Source organism: Silurus meridionalis, chromosome 24, assembly GCF_014805685.1.
Source record: "Silurus meridionalis isolate SWU-2019-XX chromosome 24, ASM1480568v1, whole genome shotgun sequence".
Classification (NCBI taxonomy): Eukaryota; Metazoa; Chordata; class Actinopteri; order Siluriformes; family Siluridae; genus Silurus; species Silurus meridionalis.
In genome coordinates this window covers 2,065,506-2,088,247 of record NC_060907.1, presented here as the reverse complement: position 1 = coordinate 2,088,247, position 22,742 = coordinate 2,065,506, and the positions used below count along the sequence as shown (strand labels likewise).

The 22,742-nt window shown below is 36.7% G+C and overlaps 1 protein-coding gene and 1 long non-coding RNA gene across 2 annotated transcripts in view; both read left to right on the top strand.

Moving 5' to 3' along the window:
- LOC124378579 overlaps positions 1-22,742 on the top strand; it is a 161,038-nt gene that overhangs the window by 42,251 nt on the left and 96,045 nt on the right. The window contains 14 exon segments of the mRNA XM_046838309.1: positions 267-515; positions 664-739; positions 822-864; positions 975-1,061; positions 1,257-1,288; positions 7,013-7,128; positions 8,309-8,644; positions 9,444-9,692; positions 10,711-10,962; positions 11,314-11,556; positions 11,670-11,751; positions 11,834-11,875; positions 22,291-22,343; positions 22,432-22,629. Coding sequence (XP_046694265.1) covers positions 267-515; positions 664-739; positions 822-864; positions 975-1,061; positions 1,257-1,288; positions 7,013-7,128; positions 8,309-8,644; positions 9,444-9,692; positions 10,711-10,962; positions 11,314-11,556; positions 11,670-11,751; positions 11,834-11,875; positions 22,291-22,343; positions 22,432-22,629 — 2,058 coding nt within the window.
- LOC124378471 lies at positions 13,412-15,502 on the top strand. The gene is made up of 2 exons (XR_006924230.1): positions 13,412-13,738; positions 14,855-15,502. It is a non-coding gene; the product is annotated as an uncharacterized LOC124378471 (long non-coding RNA).

Here is a 22,742-nt window from a genome sequence, read left to right as displayed (position 1 = left end):
AAAAACTTCTCTAAAGATGTGAAGTTCTTACATTAATGCACCACTAAATGGTACCCATGTTTTCTGATTATTTAAATGTGAAGTAAAGGAGAGAAGAAGGAAAGAAAAACTCTGCATGTTATGATGTTTGTTCAGACAGTTTTTAAAGTTTCCTACAATGAGAATGTTTATGTTTGTTTATAAAGACAAAACCAGAATCTCCTCATGGCCAATAACACATAAAATAATCATCGGTTTATGTTTGTTACACTTTTCTACCCATTCAGATCCTCCAAAGAGAGTCTCAGTGTCCATCAGCATCTCTTCTAACCAAGTGAAGGAAAGTTCAGTGACTCTGACCTGCAGCAGTGACAGTAACCCACCTGTGGAGAACTACACCTGGTTTAAGGAGAATGAAGCATCACCTGTAGGATCAGGACAGAGTTACAGAGCTCTACAGAGTGGACTGTACTACTGTGAGGTTCAGAATAAACTCGGCTCTGAGAGATCAGCTGCAGTGTCCATCACTATAAATGGTGAGAGATGTTTAGATGTTCCTGTTTCTAAACTGCTCCGTTATACATCCTGTACTTTGTGGATAAAAATAAAAATATATGTACTTCTGCTTTGAATATAATCTGTGTGTGTGTGTATGTGTGTGTGTGTGTGTGTGTGTACTATAAGGTGGCTCGGTGATTGTGTATGTGGCTGCTGGATTTTTTGCACTTGGAGCTCTTCTCTCTGCCCCCTTCTGGCTGAGGTGAGAAACTGTGCTGGTTATTTCATGATTATTTTCTCTGAAGACGCTGTTGATGGTGAAATATTTGACTTTTTATGAACAGTTGCAGGAGACAGAAGAAAAAGGCAGATGAAGGTGATCATCAGGTGAGTTAATACAGACCTGTTCATCAGGTGGCTGCTTTGTTCATAATAAACTCTTACTGTAAAGATCTTCAGCAGAACCTGATCATGTTCTCCACCCATCCTCTCTGCAGAACGTTGGGCTGAGTGCTAAAGACGACACGTATGCAGCTCTCAACACTGCAGGCCGGAAATCTGATGATGTTTATCACACACTTGCAGTAAGTTTTACGTGAAAAATACTGTTAGTTGTAGAACATCTTATGAAGAATGTTTGGTTTAAGATAATGATAACTTATTTTTTCTTTAAATCTGTATTCTGCTAGATAAGGTTTTGTTTTATTTGTTTTTTAATTGTACTTTGGAGTTTTATACCCAATTATTCATCAAGGTGACGGCTCTCTCTTTATTCACAGATTTCTCATCCCAGTCCTGCTGATGTGGACACGTCTTCTGATTAGATGCCAGCAAAAGTGTGACATTTGTACTTGACACACACATTACAGTGTCCTTGGGGGCTTTATCAGCCAGAAGCCCCTTTACTCATGTTTTTCTCCTGTAATCCTGAAATAAAAGAGGCTGACCATAGGGACCTTAATTTTGCATTTATTGATCTTTTTGTCTCGTCTCAAAGATGTCTCTCACTTTGACCTGGTGATAGAAATCATTCAAGTTCAAGTTTATTTCTGTAGCACTTTTCACAATGGACAATGTCTCAAAGCAGCTTTACAGGATTTAAGAATTAAAGTGAATGATGTGTGTTTATCACTGATGATGAAGTCTGGAGCGACTGTGGCAAGGAAAAACTCCCTTAGATGTTATGTGGAAGAAACGTTGAGAGGAACCAGACTCAAAAGGGGAACCTCATTCTCATTTGGGTGATATCAAGTGTGTGATTATAAATCTTATAAATCACTAGGTGTCATTGTTCCTGGTTTTCTTCATGATTTCTACAGCAGGCATTGCTCCTTTAATACCTGGAACATATCTCTTGGCCGTCTCCCACACTGCTTGGGAATAATCCTGCACTGAGACCTACAGTATGTGGGTGATATAGACTCTGGTCAAATCTCCTCAGGTGACTTTAGTATTCCAGATTTGGGTTAGTGATCAGAAGGTCAGGAGCAGAGTTGGGAAGCAATAAAGTACAAATACTTTGTAACTGTTAAGTAGATTCTCCTAGATTAGATTTTAGATTGAATCTATTTGGTGACATGATCAATACTTCTTCTCATTGTACCATTGGCAACTCATCAACCTGGTTCCTGTCAGTGTGTCGCTTTTTCAATCCACTGGTGTATCATTTCCTGTCCCTCTCACACCACAGATGTAGACTAGTTTATGAAGGTCACAGTGAGCAGGCAGAAGGCAGTAAGAAGTCTGGGGTTAACGTGGATGAGACAGAGGGAGTCAGTGATGAGAACATGACTGAGAACAGACACATTCTTGATCACCTGATCATCATCATCTTTTCTCTGCTTGTGTTCTATATGGTGGATCTTCAGACTGGATACATTCATTAGAGAACAACATAAAAAATTAAAAATTCATTTGTATTAATATATTAATATCATGTGGGGTTCAGTTTCCAGTGTGACAATAAACAGGTAGTAATAATGACTATGTTTTACTGAAGAACATGTCAGAGCCCAAACTTTTTTACTGTAAATTGAGTGGAAAAAGTGTCGTCAGAACTTCAACTTAACCAGAGTCTTTTAAAACATGAGGATCTGCACTTCTACTGAGTGAAGGACGTGTGTACTTTTACCAAGTCTGGTCAGGGGTTCAAGCCCCAGTATCAGAAAGCTGCTACTCTTGGGGCCCCTGAGCAAGGCCCTTGAGCAGGGGTGCTGTATCATGGTTGACCCTGCACCATACATCCCAGCTTCGTAACATCACTGGAATATGCGAAGAAAGAGTTTCACTCTGCTGTAAAAGTACGACAAGTAAAAAAAGCAGCTTTTGACTTTTCTGATGTTTCAGTTTGGCATTTCTTTTTAGGCTTCTCACCTTCACACTGTGAGGTTATTGATCCTTTGAGAAGTTTGGTCTTCTTCATGTTCACCAAACACAATTCTGGGATCAGTAGCTTTGTGGGATTTAACCTTTTTGGCGGTTATTTTTTGTTGTTCCACTGAAAACAATTGTTAGTTTAATATCTGGTTTTATGACTTCTTTTCATCTGAAGATGTGAGAGTTCTACTTCAACACACATTTCTGATGTTCCTGTGTCTTTTTTGTCTTACACACTTTCAGAAACAAGATGAAGAAATTGAGTCCTGAAACAGCTGATGAACAGAGAGAACTCCTCACTGAGTGGAGAACCTGAATCACTTCTTTACACCAGAAACATCAGCAACTTACAGCCAGTTAAAGCAGCTTTCATTATTTTATAGCCATGTTTGAAATACTTTTGTTCTGCAGCCAGAAGGTTGGAACTGTTTCAGTCAGCTGTTTAAATTTATCAATGATCACATTTTATTAAGAATATTTGAAATGAGAAAAATGATTGAAGCTCGACTGAAGTTCTGAATGTAATTGCATTTAGTAAGGAAGAAAACTGTGTGTGTGTGTGTGTGTGTGTGTGTGTGTGTGTGTGTGTGTGTGTGTGTGTGTTATAGTAAAATAGTGACAGGGTGATAACATGTAGTGGAGTTAGTGTTACCAACCAAAATATTGAATTCCTCTTGCTATTCCTTTAATTATTTACATAATGATAGCGCGTGTTTTGTTAGCAACAGGCTAGCCTGCTAATATTACTGATCTTTATGATGTATTACATTCTCTAAACTGTAGGTTTGTCTTATAAAGCATCTAATGTTTCTGTGCTAATGGATCTAAATTAGTAACTGCTATAAAAAAAATCAAAAAAATAAAATCCTATTTTTTTATGTTTTAGTAAATTTTGATGAGTTACAATCTTTATTGAAACAGATTCACACTCAGTGTTCCTGGAATTGACTCCTGACTCACTGTGTCTCTGACCAGAATAAAGTGCTTATATATATATATATCACAGTAAAGTTATTTTAACCAGCCAAAGCTTCATAAACATGCTTGATTAATTTTAGCTCTAAAAAAAAGTATAAAACATGATACTTAGTGAGTGATTTCTGCTGAACCTCACAGAACAGAATCATTATTTTTAATGATGTGTTTGTGATTAATTATCTAGAAATTATCCAGAAAACATCAATACTATACAAAAATGCAATATAACAATGTGTGGCATTACAGAGAGAGAGGAATTTTATATATGGAGGGTGAAAACCGTTTTACTAAAGCAACCTCCCAACCTCTACACTACAAGTGTAACTCTGTCACCGACATCATCTAAAGCAGTTCAAAAGTAATAATTGTCTAAAAACATGACAAAACCCTTAAAATTTTAAATAAAATACAACCTACTCAAAAGAGATGCAGACTTATAATGTGCAGCGCCCCCCAGAGGCTGAAATCCAGTGGTACCGCTTGTATTCACTGGTCTGGAAGTGGTGAACAAACCCTTTCCTGGTCTGAGACACGCTAGTTAGCTTTGGGGTTGGCCAACCCCCTTACCATGTCTAGCTTTTATGGAAAACAATTTTTTAAGTATGTCCAAGACCAAATCAATTTCTCTTCCTCCTCAAAAGAATGCTTTGCTTATAAAGATATTCTCAATTAAAAACTGTTCCACAGCGTTCGGGACTTCAGACTGGGCTGAAGGTTCACCATCCTACATGGCAACAACCCTAAGCAACCAGCCAATACAACATAGTAGGGGCTTAGGGACAACTTTGCAAATGTCAGATGGTTTGTGAATGTCTCAGGCTTCCTAAGGTTTTGCTCTAAGGAAAGACTTTAAACTTTCTATATGAGGTGGTACCAAAAAGTTTTGAGACTCGCTCTGTTTACAAGAAATTCTTTGTTTTTTATCTACGTTTACACACTATCACCTTCAAAATAGTCCGCTTGCACTGCAATACAGCGCTCCCTGCATCCCTGCTTCTCCTGGAAGTCTTCTTTCCAAAACCTGTCGAGCAGCTTCTGTGATTCATGCTTGATCTTCACAATGGTGGGCTGGATCCTTATCTTCAGGAAATCCGCTCTTGAAGCACCATGCCACTCATAAGACCTTAAACAACTCATTGCAGCATCACTGTCTGTCACTCGCTTTTTGGCTTGGTTTTTATATTGATCTGCATTGGGGGCTTGTAGGCCTTCTATAGAGAGGTGTGTGTCTTTCCAAAACATGTCCAATCAATCAACTTTTTTTCAAGGTAGAAGCCAATCTAGGTGTAGAAACATCTCAGCAATGATCAAGAGAAATGGGAGGCATCTGAGCTAATTTTTAAATGTTGTTGCAAAGGATCTAAATTAGGGCCGGTTCTAGAGATTGGAAATTTGACACCGCTTTGTTCTCTCCTCCTTATTTATTTCGTAATAAACAAAGCACTTAAAACAAAAATAATTTAAAACCTTTTATTTCATGCAAACCTGTTATTAGTTATTTATGTATTTACTTAAATGCATGCACAGACACACATACACACGCACACACACAAGTACAACCACCTCATTTTGACCATTAAGGGAATAGTAGGAACAGGACGGATTAGACACGTGCAGAGGAGGGACATGGGGTATATCAGTAGGAGAATGCTGAGGATGGAGCCACCAGGAAGGAGGAAAAGAGGAAAGCCAAGGCAAGGATTATGGATGTGGTGAGGGAAGACATGCAGGTAGTTGGTTTAACAGAGGCAGATAAAGAAGAACGGAATAGTATGGAGACAGATGAAAAAAGAAGAAGAAGAAGATTAAGAAGGATAAGAAAAAGAAGAAACAATTGGAAAATAATAAGGGACACTATGGCGACATCTGGTGGGAAATACAGGGGAAGACAAGGGAGAAAGTCTCCACAAAAACATAAAATAAAATGTAATAAAGCATGATCAGTGTTTAACACAGGTCAGCGAATCAAATAAAAGCATGTCAGATAAAATTAAATTACATAAAAATAACACACAAAAATTGATTTTAAAAGTGACTCCATTGATTTGTTATTTTCTATTATTTTTGTAATGATTTATTTATTTTGTGCAACTACACACTGAGGAATATTGTGTAGTGCTACTGCCTACAATTCTCTTTCCACAAAAACATTTCCTCTAAATATTAATATCAGGGTCGAGGTTCTAGCAGTCTGTCAAATGGAGGTGTGAATCTAAAAACAGAGACAGACTCGGACAGTTTGGAGAATCCATTCTTTAATTAGAATGTTCAGAAAACACAGCAATAGAAAATAGCATGAAATATTTCACAACATGAAAAGGAAAAAAATGTCAAGAACGTGAAAAATCCCCTTTAGGAAAAAGCAAAACAAAACAGAAATCAATAAGCAAAGACTTACACAGGACAACAAGGGAAAAAGGTTTAGACACAGAGAAAAACAGACATGAAAAACAGGCACCATAACGTCAACAAAATCACTAAAAACGACTGAAAATCAGAGACAAATGTGAAGCTTCAATATACACGGGAGTGATTAGACACGTGGAAACAATAGGAAAATAATGAGAGACAGAGGGACACAATGGCGACATCTCGTGGGGAATACAGGAAACACAAAGGGGAAAAAACTTTCAGGAAGTCAGGACTGATAAGCTTCAGTTCAGTAATAAGCTACAGAAATCTATTCAACTTTAAATAAAACTTCCTTTCACTTGCCTCCTTTGTGTTTTCTTTCCTCTTTTTGCTATGATAATCACTGTGTTCCATCCTGAGGAGCAAAAATCAGCTGTTTCTGTCTTCAGAGGCCCACAGGCTCCTCCAATAATCAGCATTTTAACTTTCAACTTAAAACAAAGACAATACTGAAAACAATGATACAATGAAATGTAGAAAAACTTAATTATAAACTTATATATGACAATTAAACTAAATCTAAACATTAAACTGATCATTTTTATAAAAGTCATGACTCTATGCTCAACACTTGTGTTTGTTTCTTGAGTGTGTTTAGTGGTTTAGGTGATGATGACCACGCTGTATGTTTTACTTCCACAGTTGAAGATGCAGTGGCCTCATTTCAACACCTCTCCATTTCTTCTAACACTTCTGCACTGACACAATAAAAAATAATATACACAATGCAGACATGACGTGTTTACTGTAGAAAACAACACTTCCTTAGTTGCAGCAACAAATTCAGAGAAAGAGGAAAAAGCAACAACTCGTCTGAAACAACCTTCTATTCTCACGCTTTTCTTTACTCTGTTTGGTCGTCGTACATGAAGGTCGAGGAACACGGTGAGAAACTATTTATTATATTTGTAGTCATTAAATTCACTCATTAGTTTAATCTCTACTTTTCCTGAACATAAAAAGGGTCAGTGTTGTTTTTTCAGTGTAAATGATTCATTTTTACAATCTTTATTCCCTTTGTTAACATTTTACTGATCGACTCTCAGTGCTGAGAAAAATAGAGTTATAAAATCAACATTCTAATAAATTATAATTATGATATTGTGACTGTGTCTGTTTTATAACAAATTACAAACTCTGAATGTGACTACATGATTAGATATTAACATATTTAATATCTTAAATTAAATTAAATTATAAATCATAAAATATATCCATGAAATCACACTTTAAATGAGGTTATTTAGTGTATATGGTGATTTGGGGATGTTGTTTTATGTAAATGAATGTGTTTGTGCAGGAACAGAGTCATGTAGAGAATCTGTAGGATTGATGAATGTATATAGTTACATCTGTGTGTACACACGTGTGATAAACACCAGTGTTGGAGTGTGTACTGGTGTTTCTTCCACACACAATTACAAATTGTTCTACACACTTTGATAAATGAGAGTTCTGGAGTAAGAAACTTTAACATCTAGCATTGTAGCTGAGGCTATGGAAGGCCATTGGTGTCATTATTTATCTCTGTGGTGATGTATTGTGGAAAGCCAATATGGCAAGTTGAGAGTTCTATAGTAATGTAGTGTGGAAGGCCAATGAGTATAAACTCATACAGCTGGATCTGTTTTCTTTTTAATCTTTGAAACGATATAAAAAATAAAAAAATAAATTAAAAAATAGAAAATCTATTAGAAAATTGAGATATTTGTGATTATTATTTTGCTTTTAATCCAATAGCTTTGATTGTTTAATGCTTCTGTGCCATTACCAACATGACGGTAAATTTGTTAACAGTGAATTCATGAACAGCTTTTTATTTGTGGTTTGTGAGTATTGGATTGTTGTGATGTGTTTAAAGTAACGTGCTTAAGAGAAGTGTGATTTAATAAAGTAATAAAAAACACAAACTGTGCACTTGATAATATAAAATAAACAATAGAATAGTTTGTATTTTTCTGCCCCGGAGTTCCAGAGGAGAGAAGAGAAGCTGTAAAGTAACTCAGTGTTTTATGGGGCTCAGGATAATGATCTCTAATCACCTCTTTCATGTGTCATGTTTCAGGAGCTCTTGGGAATCAATGGAGTGTGAAATACAGCAAACTACATCTCTGTGCTGTAAAAGGATCTACAGTGGTTATGGAGGCCACTTACACACATCCAAGTGATACAGTGAATAACAGGTTTTGGTTTATAAACCCAGTTAAGGGTGTAGAAGCGACTGATCTGCGTAATGAACCAGGTTACTCAGGCAGAGTGGAGTATTTAGGAGATGAACAGAATCACTTCTCCCTCAGACTGAGTGATGTGAAGAAATCAGATGAACACATGTACTATTTCAAATTCATAACAACTAAAGATAAATATCAGGGTAAATCTGGAATTACACTCAGAGTTACAGGTAAATAAAATCATCTTATTCTCTACATGTGTCACTCAGACCATAATCTCCTTTTAGCTACAGGAGTTTTGTAACAGATGAATTAAAACTCAAACATGTTTTTACTGAATTACTGTTTTCATGAAACACCACAAAACTCTGATTCACTCAAATTACAAACACAGACACAAATTTACTTGTGGATCTGATAAATGTTCTGCTTGTAGTTCAGGTGATTTACAGAAGATTGTTTACTTAATGTTCTGATCAGTGAAAATTTTTAAAAGTTAAAATAAAACAAACAAATAAAGGTAATTAATAAACAGGAAAAACAGAATCTGCAAATCAGAAATTAAAAGTAATTATAATAACAGATTCATGATGTCAGAAATTTAAAAGTTCAAAGTTTAAAAGTAAGAACGATTAACAGAATTTTGACTTGGGATACTGTAGATTTATTTTTATGTTGAGCCTCATGTACATGAGTGTGTATTTGTGTCAAAAACTTACATGAAAAAAATGAAATATAAATGTTAACATATTTCAGTAATAAAATAGATCTGGTTTATTTCATGGTAAATGTGAGAAAACTTTAAAACTGCTACTAATTTATATTTATATATTTATTTACTTGATTTTGTTGTAATTTAAGTCTGTTTAAATAATTTAATTATCAGTACATAGAAGACACAAAAACACAAAACACACACACACACACACACACACACACACACACACACACACACAGGTGGGGTGATTTAGGTAAATGAGCAGGTGATTATTCACTGATGCAGATTTAATGTTTCTCTCATTGTATAAGATCTTCAGCTGATCGCTCCTGCAGAAGTGACAGAGGGAGAATCAGTCATTCTGACCTGTAAAACCACCTGCAGTCTGACTGATCCAACATTCATCTGGTACAAAAACACACATGATTTAACCACAAACACCTTCAAGAGCAACAAACTCCACCTGCAGAGGGTCAGCAGTGAGGATGCAGGCAGTTATAACTGTGCTGTAAGAGGATCTGAACATCTCCCATCTCCTGCTCAATACCTCAGTGTCAGATGTGAGTTTTATTTACTTTATTATTACTTATAACTCAGTATTTAATAAAGTAAAACAATACAAAATAAAAATAATGAAACGGAGCTTAAGGCAAACTGGAATCTTAATGTTCATTCTCGTGATTTCACTTTTCATGAACTAAAACATACACGTCCTGGTGTGGGATCCTTATCATTTACTTCTCCTGACTCCACCCTCCATTTACACTCTGTTACCATACGGACTTTCTTCCTAAACACACCGTGTTCTGCACAGATTCATATTGATGCACAGCTGAAGTTTTATCTATTAAACAAAACACTATAGAGAGACTGAACATCTTCACCTGAACCCTTGATGGAACTTTACATTTAGTAATTACAGTAACTTTGAGTGTGTGATTAATAATGAAGTTCAGTGAGAAGGTAAATGTATTTAAATAATGGAAATCACATGGAAGGGACATTCTAAAACGCCTAAAATGAAAAAAACTTAACATGGTTTAATGTGATAATTTGAGATGATGTGAGATTTTAAAAGACTAAACTCAGTAAACACATTAATAATAAATCATATTGTGTAAAAACAGTTTGGTTGAGTTTTGGTCTTTTAAAAATGCTCTTTTTAGACACGTTAAAATTTTTCTTTAATGTTCTTTTGTAGAAAAAGGCTTAACGTGTAATTAAACATATTATTTTCAGATATTTTCATATTCCAGACTCATGTGCTTCTCTGTACATAGTCTGCTTTTTTATTAATGTGTTTACTGAGTTTGTTTTGTTTTTTTCCACATTGAGCATTTTTCATGGTAAATTTAGGAAACATTGATGTGATAAATAACTTTATACTGAATCCCATTGTGACCAGTTAAAAGAAAAAGTTCAAACAGTGTTTACAGACAAGGTGTGGATTATTTATTGATTCTCAAAATAATTTTGAAGTTGATGAGTGGTGTGAAGTGCTAAAGTGGTTAAATGCCATGATAAAAAAAACAAAACACATTAATTACAGTATGACACTCTTATCATGGAACTCTTTAGATCCTCCAAAGAACGTGTACATCAGTCTCTCTGGTGAGATTGTGGAGGGCAGTTCAGTGACTCTGACCTGCAACAGTGATGCAAACCCACCTGTGGAGACCTACACCTGGTTTAATAGAACAACATCAGTGGGGAAAGGAAAGACCTTCACCATTTCTAAAGTCAGTTCTGAAGACACTGAAAAGTACAAGTGCATGTGCAGTAATAAAGTCGGGCATCAGAACTCCACCAGTGTAACTCTGAATGTTCTGTGTAAGTTAAAGCTGAAGATTTTAGAATAGCCTTTATTTGTCACATATACATTACAGCACAGTGAAATTTGTTCTTCGCATATCACAGCTTGCTTAGAAGCTGGGGTCAGAGCGCAGGGTCGGCCATGATACGGCACCCCTGGAGCATAGAGGGTTAAGGGCCTTGCTCAAGGGCCCAAGAGTGGAAGCTTGGCGATACCAGGGCTTGAACCCCCGACCTTCCGATCGGTAACCCAGCGCCTTAACCGCTGGAGCTACCCCCCGCACACACAGCCAATACAATTCAATTTCTTACAGCCAATACAAGATAAAACTATTATAGATTCATTTCTCATTTACCAACCCATTTTAGATCCTCCAAAGAACGTGTTCATCAGTTCCTCTGGTGAGAAAGTGGAGGGAATTTCAGTAACTCTGACCTGCAGCAGTGACAGTAACCCACCTGTGGAGACCTACACCTGGTTTAAGGAGAATGAAACATCACCTGTAGGATCAGGACAGAGTTACAGAGCTCTACAGAATGTACTGTACTACTGTGAGGTTCAAAATAAACTCGGCTCTGAGAGATCAGCTGCAGTGGCCATCATTATAAATGGTGAGAGATGTTTAGATGTTCCTATTTGATAACTGCTCCATTATACATCTTGTACTTTGTGGATAAACATGAAAATATTTTGTGTGTGTGTGTGTGTGTATTTATACTATAAGGTGAATGTGTAATTGTGAATGTGGCTGCTGGACTTGGTATTTTTGCACTTGGAGCTCTTCTCTCTGCCCCCTTCTGGCTGAGGTGAGAAAAACTGCTGATTATTTCATGATTATTTTCTCTGAAGACGCTGTTGATGGTGAAATATTTGACTTTTTATGAACAGATGCAGGAGACAGAAGAAAAGGCAGATGAAGGTGACTATCAGGTGAGTTAATACAGACCTGTCCATCAGGTGGCTGCTTTGTTCATAATAAACTCTTACTGTAAAGATCTTCAGCAGAACCTGCTCATGTTCTCCACCCCTCCTCTCTGCAGAACATTGGGCTGAGTGCTAAAGACGACACGTATGCAGCTCTCGACCCTGCAGGCCGGAAATCTGATGATGTTTATCACACACTTGCAGTAAGTGTTACGTGAAAATACTGTTAGTTGTAGAACATCTTATGAAGAATGTTTGGTTTAAGAGAATGATAACTTTATTTCTTTAAATCTGTATTCTGATTATTTATTTTGTTTGATTTTTAATTGTACTTTGGAGTTTTATACCCAATTATTCACCAAGGTGATGACTCTCTCTTTATTCACAGATTTCTCATCCCAGTCCTGCTGATGTGGACACGTCTTCTGATTAGATGCCAGCAAAAGTGAGAAGTTTGTACTTGACACACACATTACAGTGTCCTCGGGGGCTTCATCAGCCAGGAGCCCCTTTACTCATGTTTTTCACCTGTAATCCTGAAATAAAAGAGGCTGACCATAGGGACCTTACTTTTGCATTTATTGATCTTTTTGGCTCGTTGATGTGAGATGTGTCTCACTTTGACCTGGTGATAGAAATCATTCAAGTTCAAGTTTATTTCTGTAGCACTTTTCACAATGGACAATGTCTCAAAGCAGCTTTACAGGATTTAAGAATTAAAGTGAATGATGTGTGTTTATCACTGATGATGAAGTCTGGAGCGACTGTGGCAAGAAAAAACTCCCTTAGATGTTATGAGTGTAGCGCCCCTAGCGTTACTGGCTATAATGGGGTGGCTAACCTGAGTTCTTTTTAATGAATATCTGAAAATATTAAACCTAATCAATTTGTCTTTACTTTGAGTATGGGTTCTATTTACAAATAAATGTATTAACCAACCGGTGCCAAGAAAATGAAATGCAATCCTATATTGTAAATATAGACACACAACACAATTTAAACAACAATAACAGTTTACTAAAATGGGATGTCAAATAAAATAAGGTGTAAATAACTTTCAAAATCAAGGTCAAAGGTTTTAAATGAAAAATATCAGTAACATTCACTTATGAAAAAATGGCCACAAAACAAATAATAAAAGCCGGCAAAAGTAAATGAAAACTTTACTCAGTCTACCAGTTGCAGGCCTGTACGTAGCTGGGGTTCGTAGAAACCAAACAAAATGGCTACTTCACCACGAGGGCAACAAACGGAAAATAGTACCTGGTATGAAGTTTGTTGGCACACCGTGCACGCGTCAGACAGAAAAAAGGGTCGATGTAAAACACAGACAGAGCTTGGATGCTTCAAGGGATACTCCTTCGCCACACGTAGTCCCTGCTAGTTGAGCTAGCTATCCGCCGGTCCATTAGCAAAGTCTCAGCACATGGCGCAGTAAAGCACAACTTAAATCTCCGTTCGTCAGAGGCGATGTCCACGTCTTTCTGATGTGTTTCCAACTCTGCACGGAAACTATCACTACACAGGGTTCGGGTTGAACACCTAATTAGCTTCCTTACACTAATTGATGAACAGGTCGTACTCGTTAGTTCAGCCGGTGTCTTACTCTCCCTCCTTTTCTTTCTCTCTACTCGTGCACGTGCGCACCCAGCATGCCTCATAACATGACACATAAATTAATAAAACTTATAAACAAAATACAACTTCTTTTTAAATATTCTGTCTCCCACACTGCTTGGGAATAATCCTGCACTGAGACCTACAGTATGTGGGTGATATAGACTCTGGTCAAATCTCTTCAGGTGACTTTAGATTTCCAGATTTGTGTTAGTGATCAGAAGTTCAGGAGCAGAGTTGGGAAGCAATGAGGTAACTGTTCTTAAGTAGATTTTCTGGTATCACTATTTTACCTCACTATTTATTTTTCAGACAAAATTTTACTTTCAATCAGACTTGTTACTTTAGATTTAATCTATTTGGTGACATGATCAATACTTACTCTTCTCATTGTACCATTTTCAGCTCATCAACCTGTTTTCTGTTATTGTGTCGCTTTTTTCAATCCACTGGAGCATCATTTCCTCTCACACAACACAGACGTAGACTAGTTTATGAAGCTCACAATGAGCAGGCAGAAGGCAGTAAGAAGTTTGGGGTTAACGTGGATGAGACAGACGGAGTTCAGTGATGTAAACATGACTAAGAACAGACACATTCCTGATCATCATCATCTTTTCTTTGCTTGTGTTCTATATGGTGGATTTTCAGTCTGGATACATTCATTAGAGAACAAAATTAAAAATTTATTTGTATTAATATATTAATATCATGTGAGGTTCAGTTACAGTCTGACAATAAACAGGTAGTAATAATGACTATGTTTTACTGAAGAACATGTCAGAGCCCAAACTTTTTTTTTTTAAATTGAATGAAAAAGTGTCGTCAGAACTTCAACTTTATCAGAGTCTTTTAAAACATGAGGATCTGCACTTCTACTGAGTGAAGGATGTGTGTACTTTTACCAAGTCTGGTCGGGGGTTCAAGCCCCTGTATCGCAAAACTGCTACTCTTGGGCCCCTGAGCAAGGCCCTTGAGCAGGGGTGCTGTATCATGGTTGACCCTGCACCATACATCCCAGCTTCGTAACATCACTGTTATATGCGAAGAAAGAGTTTCACTGTGCTGTAAATGTACAGCGACAAGTAAAAAAAAGGAGCTTTTGACTTTTCTGATGTTCCAGTTTGGCATTTCTTTTAGGCTTCTCACCTTCACACTGTGATGTTATTGATGCTTTTGGGACGTTTGGTCTTCATCAGTTGCTTTGTGGGATTTAACCTTTATGGCAGTGTTTTTTGTTTTTCCACTGAAAACAATTGTTAGTTTAATATCTGGTTTTATGACTTCTTTTCATCTGAAGATGTGAGAGTTCTACTTCAACACACATTTCTGATGTTCCTGTGTCTTTTTTGTCTTACACACTTTCAGAAACATGATGAAGAAATTGAGTCCTGAAACAGCTGATGAACAGAGAGAACTCCTCACTGAGTGGAGAACCTGAATCACTTCTTTACACCAGAAACATCAGCAACTTACAGCCAGTTAAAGCAGCTTTCATTATTTTATAGCCATGTTTGAAATATTTTTGTTCTGCAGCCAGAAGGTTGGAACTGTTTCAGTCAGCTGTTTAAATTTATCAATGATCACTTTTTATTGGGAATATTAGAAATGAAGAAAATTATTAAAGCTCGACTGAAGTTCTGAATGTAAATTTTGCATATGCATTTAGTAAGGAAGAAAACTGTGTGTGTGTGTGTGTGTGTGTGTGTGTGTGTGTGTGTGTGTGTGTGTGTTATAGTAAAATAGTGAGGGACAGGGTGATAACATGTAGTGGAGTTAGTGTTACCAACCAAAATATTTAATTCCTCTTGCTATTCCTGTAACTATCTACATAATAATAGCGTGTGTTTTGTTAGCAACAGGCTAGCCTGCTAATATTACTGATCTTTATGATGTATTACATTCTCTAAACTGTAGGTTTGTCTTATAAAGCAGCTAATGTTTCTGTGCTAATGGATCTAAATTAGTAACTGCTATAAACAAAATCAAAAAAATAAAATCCTGTGCTTTTTATTATGTTTTAGTATATTTCGATGAGTTACAAGTTTATTGAAACAGATTCACACTCAGTGTTCCTGGAATTGACTCCTGACTCACTGTGTCTCTGACCAGAATAAAGAGCTTATATATATAATCACAGTAAAGTTACTTTACCAGCCAAAGCTTCATAAACATGTTGCTTAATTTTATCTCTAAAAAAACATATAAAACACGATAATTAGTGAGTGATTTCTGCTGAACCTCACAGAACAGAACAGAATCATTATTTTTAATGATGTGTTTGTGATTAATTATCTAGAAATTATCCAGAAAACATCAATACTATACAAAAATGCAATATAACAATGTGTGGTACCACAGAGAGAGAGAAATTTCACATATGGAGGGTGAAAACCATTTTACTAAACCAAGCTTCAAACCTCTACACTACAACTGCAACTCTGCCACCTACATCATCTAAAGCAGGTCAGAACCAATATTTGTCTAATAACTTGACAAAAACATTAAAAATGTAAATAAAATACAACCTATTCATGCAGACTCATAATGTGCAGCGCCCTCCAGAGTGTAATCCAGTGGTACCGCTCGTATTCACTGGTCTGGAAGTGGTGAACAAACCCTTTCCAGGGCTGAGACACGCTAGCTAGCTTCAGGGTCGGTTACCTCCTCACCATGTAAAAATCATTTAAAAACCATTTAAAAACCATTTAAAAATCATATCAATCAAGTTACAAAAACAGCCTTCTTTCACCTGAGAAATATTTCTAAGTTAAGAAACATGTTGTCTATATTCGATGCAGAGAAGCTCGTCCATGCGTTCATGACCTCCAAAATAGACTACTGTAATGCATTACTAGGTGGATGTCCTGCGTCATTAATAAACAAGCTTCAGTTAGTTCAGAATGCAGCAGCCAGAGTTCTTACAAGGTCAAGAAAATATGGTCACATAACCCCGATCTTATCGTCCATACATTGGCTTCCTGTTAAGTTTCGAATAGATTACAAACTATTACTTCTCACTTATAAAGCACTAAATGGTTTATCTCCATGTATCTATCCAGTCTTTTAACACGCTACAATCCGCCACGCTCCCTGAGATCTCTAAACTCTCGACTTCTAGTAGTTCCTAGAATAGCAAAGTCCACTAAAGGCGGTAGATCATTTTCACATTTAGCTCCTAAACTCTGGAATAGTCTTCCTGACGGTGTTCGGGGCTCAGACACACTCTCCCAGTTTAAGTGCAGATTAAAAACATATCTTTTTAGCAAAGCCTACACTTAACACACATCACATCATAACCTTGTGCTCCAGAACATCTGATCACATCACATTATCAACTTGTGCTGTTAATATCATGAAGCAATTCCTCTCCACTGCTTCTCTTTCTCTTCTCATCCCGAGGCATCCTGAGGTTTGGCCAGCTCCAGTCACGTCCCACCTCATGATGATTATGGACCTTTTAAGAAGTAGATGCCAAACTCGCAAACATCTCGAGACGTACCAGTGCCAATTGGATCCCGCTACATGTGTGGTTTGACATTGGACCTCCTGGAGTGTTTAAAGGCTCTAGCATGGAGAAGCTGATGCTGGATCTGTTATGATCACAAAATTGAGCTCAGTAGCTCCTAGTTTTATAACCATATAGACTGTATAAGACTGCAGAAGGAACATCACTTATAATCTTATACTCCAGTGCTCATGTTAGTTCTCACTCTCCAGTGTTCTGTATTGTTGACAGATTTATGATCACACTCTTGATGTCACCCAAATGAGGATGGGTTCCCCTTTTAAGTCTGGTTTCTCTCAAGGTTTCTTCCTCATAACATCTAAGGGAGTTTTTCCTTGCCACAGTCGCCACGGCTGCTCATCAGGGATAAATACACACCATTCACCTTCACTGTTGATTTCTGTAAAGCTGCTTTAAGACAATGTCTGTTGTGAAAAGCGCTATACAAATAAACTCGCCTTGACTTGACCATGTCTAGCTTTTCTGGAAAATGTATTTTTAAGTATGTCTGTGACCAAATAAATTTCTCTTCCTCTGTAGACATAAAAAAGTCTAATTCAGATGTGTTAATGTGTGCAGATCTACACACGTGTTTTGACACTCAAAATTGTCTGTAACAGTTTCCCCTCTAACCAACCAATCAGAGGACAGAAAAATGCGGACTCTATTCTGGGCCAGCAAGGAGAATTGGAAATCTGATTGGTTTAAGAAATGATCCAATTCTAATATTCTCTAAGGTAAAAAGGCCAGCAGAACTGATTTTAAAGGTCCTGGGCAGATTAGATTAACGGCAGCACAGTTTTTTACTGAGAATAGCTCTGTAAGCATGCTTTGCTTATAGAGATATTCTCAATAAAAAACCTGTTCCACAGCGTTCGGGACGTCAGACTGGGCCAAAGGTTCACCATCCTACATGACAACAACCCTAAGCACACAGCCAATACAACTTAATACAACTTTAAAATTTCCACTCTGTTATATGAGGTGGTATCAAAAGGTTTTGAGACTCGCTCTGTTTACAAGAAATTCTTAGATTTTTATCTACGTTTACACACTATCACCTTCAAAATAGTTCGCTTGCACAGCAATACAGCGCTCCCTGCTTCCCTGCTTCTCCTGGAAGTCTTCTTTCCAAAACCTGTCGAGCAGCTTCTGTGATTCACGCTTGATCTTCACAATGGTGGGCTGGATCTTCATCTTCAGGAAATCCGCTCTTGAAGCACCATGCCACTCATAAGAACTTAAACAACTCATTGCAGCATCACTGTTTGTCAATCGGTTTTTGGCTTGGTTTTTATAATGAGTTGGGAGGCCTTCTATAGGGAGGTGTGTGTCTTTCCAAATCATGTCCAATCAATCAACTTTTTTTTTAAAGGTAGATGCCAATCTAGGTGTAGAAACATCTCAGCATTGATCAAGAGAAATGGGAGGCATCTGAGCTAATTTTTAAATGTTGTTGCAAAGGATCTAAATTAGGGCCGGTTCTAGAAATTTGAGGGCCCTAAGCAAATGTTTTATATTACGCCACTTCGATCTCTCCTCCTTATTTATTTAATAATAAACAAAAGCACTTAAAATGAATTTAATTTCAAACCTTTTATTTTATACAAACCTGTTATTAGTTATTTATGTATTTACTTAAATATGTACACACACACAAAGTACAATCACCTCATATTGCCCATTAAAGAAATAGTATGAACAGGAGGAGTTAGACATGTGCAGAGGAGGGACATGGGGTAAATCAGTAAGAGAATGCTGAGGATGGAGCCACCCGGAAGGAGGAAAAGAGAAAAGACAAGGACAAGGATTATGGATGTGGTGAGGGAAGACATGCAGGTAGTTGTTTTGAAAGAGGCAGGTAAAGAAGAACGGAATAGTATGGAGACAGATGAAAAAAGAAGAAGAAGATGAAGAGGGATAAGAAGAAGAAAGAATTGGAAAATAATAAGGGAGAAAACAACACTATGGCGACATCTGGTGGGAAATACAGGGGAACTCAAGGGAGAAAGTCTCCACAAAAACATAAAATAAATGTAATAAATCATAATCAGTGTTTAACACTGGTCAGCGAATCAAATTATAGCATGTCAGATAAAAATTACATTACATTTAAATTTAAAACACACAAAATGTTATTTCAAAAGTTAATCCAGTGATTTGTTTTCTATTATTTTTGTAATTATTTGTTTATTTTGTGCAACTACACACTGAGAAATATCGTGTAGTGCTACTGCCTACAATTCTCTTTCCACAAAAACATTTCCTCTAAATGTTAATATCAGGTTCGGGGTTCTAGCAGTCTGTCAATGGGAGGTGTGAATCTAAAAAGAGAGACTCTTACAGTTTGGAGAATCCATTCTTTGATTAAAGTTCAGAAAACACGACAATAGAAAATAGCATAAAATATATTTCACAACAAGAAAAGGATTAAAAAATGTCAAGAACGTGAAAAATCCCCTCCGGAAAAAGCAAAACAAAACAGAAACCGATAAACAAAGACTTACACAGGAGAAAAATGGAAAAAGCTGGAAACACAGAGAAAAACAGACATGAAAAACAGGGACCATAACATGAACAAAATCACTAAAAACGACTGAAAATCCGAGAGAAATGTGAAGCTTTAATATACACCGGAGAGATTAGACACGTGGAAACAATGGGAAAATAATGAGAGACAGAGGGACGCAATGGCGACATCTGGTGGGGAATACAGAAAACACAAGGGGAATAACTCAGGAAGTCAGGACTGACAAGCTTCAGTTCAGTAATAAGCTACAGAACTATTCAACTTTAAATAAAACTGTCCTTTCACTTGACTCCTTTGTGTTTTCTTTCCTCTTTTTGCTATGATAATCACTGTGTTCCATCCTGAGGAGCAAAAATCTGCTGTTTCTGTCTTCAGAGGCCCACAGGCTCCTCCAATAATCAGCATTTTAACTTTCAACTTAAAATGCTAAAAACTATGAAACAATGAAGTGTAGAATTCATAAACTTCAAACAATCAAACCAAATCTAAACATTAAACTGATTGTTTTTATAAAAGTCATGACTCTATGCTCAACACTTGTGTTTGTTTCTTGAGTGTGTTTAGTGGTTTAGGGTGATGATGACCACACTGCGAGTTTCACTTCCGCAGTTGAAGATGCAGTGGCCTCATTTCAACACCTTTTCATTTCTTTTCACACTTCTGGACTGAGACAATAAACAAATAATGTGCACAATGCAGACACGACATTTTAAAACTGTACTTTTCTAGTTGCAGCCACTAATTCCAGGAAAAGAGGAAAAAGGACTCATCAGCAACTTGTCTCTTAATAACCGACTCCTTCAACTCTCACGCTTTTCTTTACTCTGTTTGGTCGTCGTACATGAAGGTCGAGGAACACGGTGAGAAACTATTTATTATATTTGTAGTCATTAAATTCACTCATTAGTTTAATCTCTACTTTTCCTGAACATAAAAAGGGTCAGTGTTGTTTTTTCAGTGTAAATGATTCATTTTTACAATCTTTACTTCCTTTGTAAACATTTTACTGATCGACTCTCAGTGCTGAGAAAAACAGAGTTATAAAATCAACATTCTAATAAATTATGATTATGATATTGTGACTGTGTCTGTTTTATAACAAATTACAAACTCTGAATGTGGTTACAAGATTAGATATTAACATAATTGCAACAAATAATTATGGAAGGCCACTGGTGTCATTATTTAGCTCTGCAGTGATGTATTGTGGAAAGCCATTTTGGCAAGTTCAGGGTCTATAGTAATGTAGTGTGGAAGGCCAATGAGTATAAAATAACACTACTGGACTTGTTTTCTTTTAATCTTTAAAACGATATAAATAATTACAAAAAAATTGATAGAAAAAATGTGAGTATTGGATTGTTGTGATGTGTTCAAACTAACGTGATTAAGAAGTGTGATTTATTAAAGTAATAAAAAACACAAACTGTGCACTTGATAAAATAAAATTAAACAAAACAAAATAAAATAAATAAACCAGCTATTACTTACAGAAGAGTTTACACCTTTTTGTGTAATTGACAGAGAGAGAGAGAGAGAGAGAGAGAGAGAGAGAGACTTTTTTCTCTGTCAGTTATAAAATAGGTATAAACTCATCTGTCCTGAATATTTTACAGCTTTACCTCTGACTGTTACAAAGCTCTGATACTGGAGACTCCTTCCAAAAATCTGAAATATATTTAAAAGAAAAAGTATAGTTTTGGCTATTATTGACTTTTTAAAGTAATTTTTAATTTAAAACATTTTTCTTTAGAACCTCTAGTAATGATGTCCATCGAATTGGTGCCCCAATTTTTTCTGATCTTCCCCATGATGATCTCAGGTGAGTGCTACATTTTCGTCCTTGTCAGAATTCACCCTCTTGCTCCATTTGCAGCAGTGTTTAGTGCATACATGAGCATATTATATATATATATATATATATATATATATATATATATATATATATATATATATATATATATATATATATATATACAGGGGCATAGATTACACGGGGATGCTGGGGGTATGTCCCACACACTTTTTATAAAAAGTAAATTTGCCCCCCTCACTTTTTTAGTGGAGAGTGTGTCTGTGTTCATGACCTGTTGAGGTTTTAATGGAGCAATGTATATAAATGCAGAGTGATTTAAAATTTAAAGAGACAAGATAGTCTATACATGACGTTCACGTATCCATGGCAATCAGTCACTCACTTGTCACGTCATCATCACACGCCCTAGTACTGTAGCTCGAGTCGCATCCGTGGTCCCGCACGCGATCCAACATTCGGTTGCGATGAGCTCAAAGCGGCAAAAAAACCCAGCTTCACTCCTTTTTTACAAAAAATGCAAGCATTCTTCAGAATATGTTACCAGAAGTCCACCAACTCTTTGACCAAGTGGAAACACTTGTGAGGTTGCTCCTTGTTTTTCATGTTTCTTCAGCAGAGGCTGAAAGAAGCTTCAGCAGTCTTCGAAGATTAAAAATCTGGCTTTCGTGCATCAGTGCACATCTACATAAAAATCACAGCTACACACACCAGAGACATGAAATATTCAACCAGCTAAATATTATATATTCAGAATCACAAGGTTGGATCTAATGAACCCTTGACACCCCTGTGTCCAAATCCTGCACAGTTTCCTTCCAGTAGTAAATAATAGTTTGTATTTTTCTGCCCCGGAGTTCCAGAGGAGAGAAGAGAAGCTGTAAAATAACTCAGTGTTTTATGGGGCTCAGGATAATGATCTCTAATTACCTCTTTCATGTGTCATGTTTCAGGAGCTCTTGGGAATCAATGGAGTGTGAAATACAGCAAACTACATCTCTGTGCTGTAAAAGGATCTACAGTGGTTATGGAGGCCACTTACACACATCCAACAGGTCTTACAGTGAATAACAGGTTTTGGTTTATAAACCCAGTTAAGGATGTAGAACCGACTGATCTGAGTAATGAATCAGGTTACTCAGGCAGAGTGGAGTATTTAGGAGATAAACAGAATCACTTCTCCCTCAGACTGAGTGATGTGAAGAAATCAGATGAAAACATGTACAGCTTCAGATTCAGAACAACTAAAGATAAATATCAGGGTGTTCCTGGAATTACACTCAGAGTTACAGGTAAATAAAATCATCTTATTCTCTACATGTGTCACTCAGACCATAATCTCCTTTTAGCTACAGGAGTTTTGTAACAGATGAATTAAAGCTGGAACATGTTCTTACTGAATTAC